Source organism: Phytophthora parasitica (genome assembly GCF_000247585.1).
Source record: "Phytophthora parasitica INRA-310 unplaced genomic scaffold supercont2.66, whole genome shotgun sequence".
Taxonomy (NCBI): domain Eukaryota; phylum Oomycota; class Peronosporomycetes; order Peronosporales; family Peronosporaceae; genus Phytophthora; species Phytophthora nicotianae.
The window spans coordinates 168,613-170,579 of NW_008649052.1; the positions used below are offsets into that span (position 1 = coordinate 168,613).

Below are 1,967 nucleotides of genomic sequence, written 5' to 3' on the forward strand. Positions count from 1 at the left end.
CGCCGTCGCAGTAGCGTACAATAAAGACTATGGTAATAGCATCTACTACAGGCGATTGACATTCGGAGCTGCTATATTGCCAATTAAAAACGCTCCGCTTTCTTCCCCCTTGAACGCCGAGGGGCTAATACCATCCATATACTTGCGTCGGCTTCATTTTTTTCGGCCGGTCCTAATAGTAATACTCAACGGGGCTACCATCGCTGGTCGTCAGACTGATCTGCAGGAACAGGTCGCTCTTGGGTGCACCCAAGCCGCCCACCTCATCGGGCAGCACAAGCGGGTAGCTGTACATCTCGCAGTGCCGGTCCCCAGCGTAGAGCGCAAGGGGAATAACCGCCGAACCGATAAGGTCATCTTTGCTGAGCCGATCGTAGTCATACACTTGGGCGATTAGGAACTGGTTCTCCCATTCGTCCACTTCAAACTCGAACTTCTCAGGGGGCGACCACTGCGGGTTGAGGTCGTTCATGATGCACGAACTCTTCCTCGTCACGCCTTCCAGCGTGAATACTACGTACGGGTCGCTCTTGCCACCAACCATGTCCAGGTCTGCGGCCGCTAAGTCCTGACACTTGAAGAGAACGATACGTACAATGAACTTCTTTCTCTGCTTCCTCGTCAATGTCATCGGCATTTTTGGTGGCGGGGTTACTCTTGAACAGCGCTGTCGATACCTTGGAATGGAGAGAGAGAAAGCTAGGCAGCGCTGCTTGCAGACTGTGCTTATGAGGCGCGAGTAGAGGAGGGAATGAGGCGGGAGACTGGAGACAGCAGAGCCCAGGAGCGGCGAGGCTCAAATGGCCGGTTGATGTAGAAGTCGGAATGACCGATTTTCGGTGTCGCAAAATGTAATCAAAGTGTACCCTCAATAACGGTTGCGATGGAACTAACGTACCCCACAAACATGGATACAGTATACATTATACGTTAGATTCTGACTTTTGATACTATACTGTATAATATCCAAAGCATCTAATTCATGGATTCCAGTATCCACACTGTGGATTCCACTACCCACAGCAACGATAAAAGATTCGCGTATCAGGTTGTCACTGAGCCGCCCCCGCATCAGAGCTAAGAAGATGGCATCCACTGAGACCGACCTTGCGGTACGAGAGACACCAGTCAATGAGGCGGGTCGTGAGCTCATTTCGACCGGATATGCGTTGTTAGTGGCCTGTCGCTGCGGAAAATTAAAAGCTGTTCAAGATCTCCTCGTGAGAGGTGCCGATATTAACGTCCAAGATCCGCGGGGTAAATCTGCGCTTGTATACGCAGCTATGTCTGGCCACACTGAAGTGGTAAGCTTACTGGTTGAACATGGCGCTAATCTGGAAGTGACAAGTGCAGACGGCTGGACACCCCTTGTGTTCGCTGTCTCCCACGGCTACACCAATGTGGTGGACATCCTTTTGAAAGCTGGAGCCAACATTGACTTCCAGCTTTCCAATGGATGCACCGTTCTTCACATCGCCTGTGATTATGGCTACCTTGCTATTACTGAATTACTTCTCAAGAAAGGTGCACGTGTTGATACGCCAAATAAGAAGAAATGGAGACCCCTTATGATCGCTGCCCAACATGGCCACACGAACGTGATGAACATCCTGCTCAAAGCTGGAGCCAACGTTGACTCGCAAGATTCGTACGGATGGACCACCCTTCACTGGGCTTCTTTTTGGGGACAGCTTTCTATTGCTGAATTACTTCTTGTGAATGGCGCAGATGTCGACATACCGCATGTGGACGGCAGTACGCCCCTTATGGTCGCCGCCAATTCTAACCACGAGCATATTGTGGGCATTCTTCTCACATCTGGAGCTAATGTTGACATGCAGCTTCCCAACGGGGCCACCGCGCTTACTATCGCGTCTAGTAAAGACAACATCTCCATTGTCAAATTACTTGTCGAGAGCGGTGCAAGTGTCAACTTGCCAGACAATGAGGGCTGGACCCCTCTAATG

At 50.8% G+C, this 1,967-nt stretch overlaps 2 protein-coding genes across 2 annotated transcripts; one reads left to right on the top strand and one right to left on the bottom strand.

Moving 5' to 3' along the window:
- Positions 1–849, bottom strand: PPTG_17368 (hypothetical protein). Its single transcript, XM_008915010.1, has one exon. It carries the CDS (start codon positions 635–637, stop codon positions 173–175), a length of 465 nt encoding a protein of 154 aa, XP_008913258.1. The 5' UTR covers positions 638–849; the 3' UTR covers positions 1–172.
- Positions 850–1,085: 236 nt separating this feature from the next.
- PPTG_17369 (hypothetical protein) lies at positions 1,086–1,965 on the top strand (the record flags this gene model as incomplete). Its single annotated transcript, XM_008915011.1, has 2 exons — positions 1,086–1,648; positions 1,842–1,965. 2 exons carry the CDS (start codon positions 1,086–1,088, stop codon positions 1,963–1,965), a joined length of 687 nt encoding a protein of 228 aa, XP_008913259.1.
- Between the last annotated feature and the right edge of the window lie 2 nt (positions 1,966–1,967).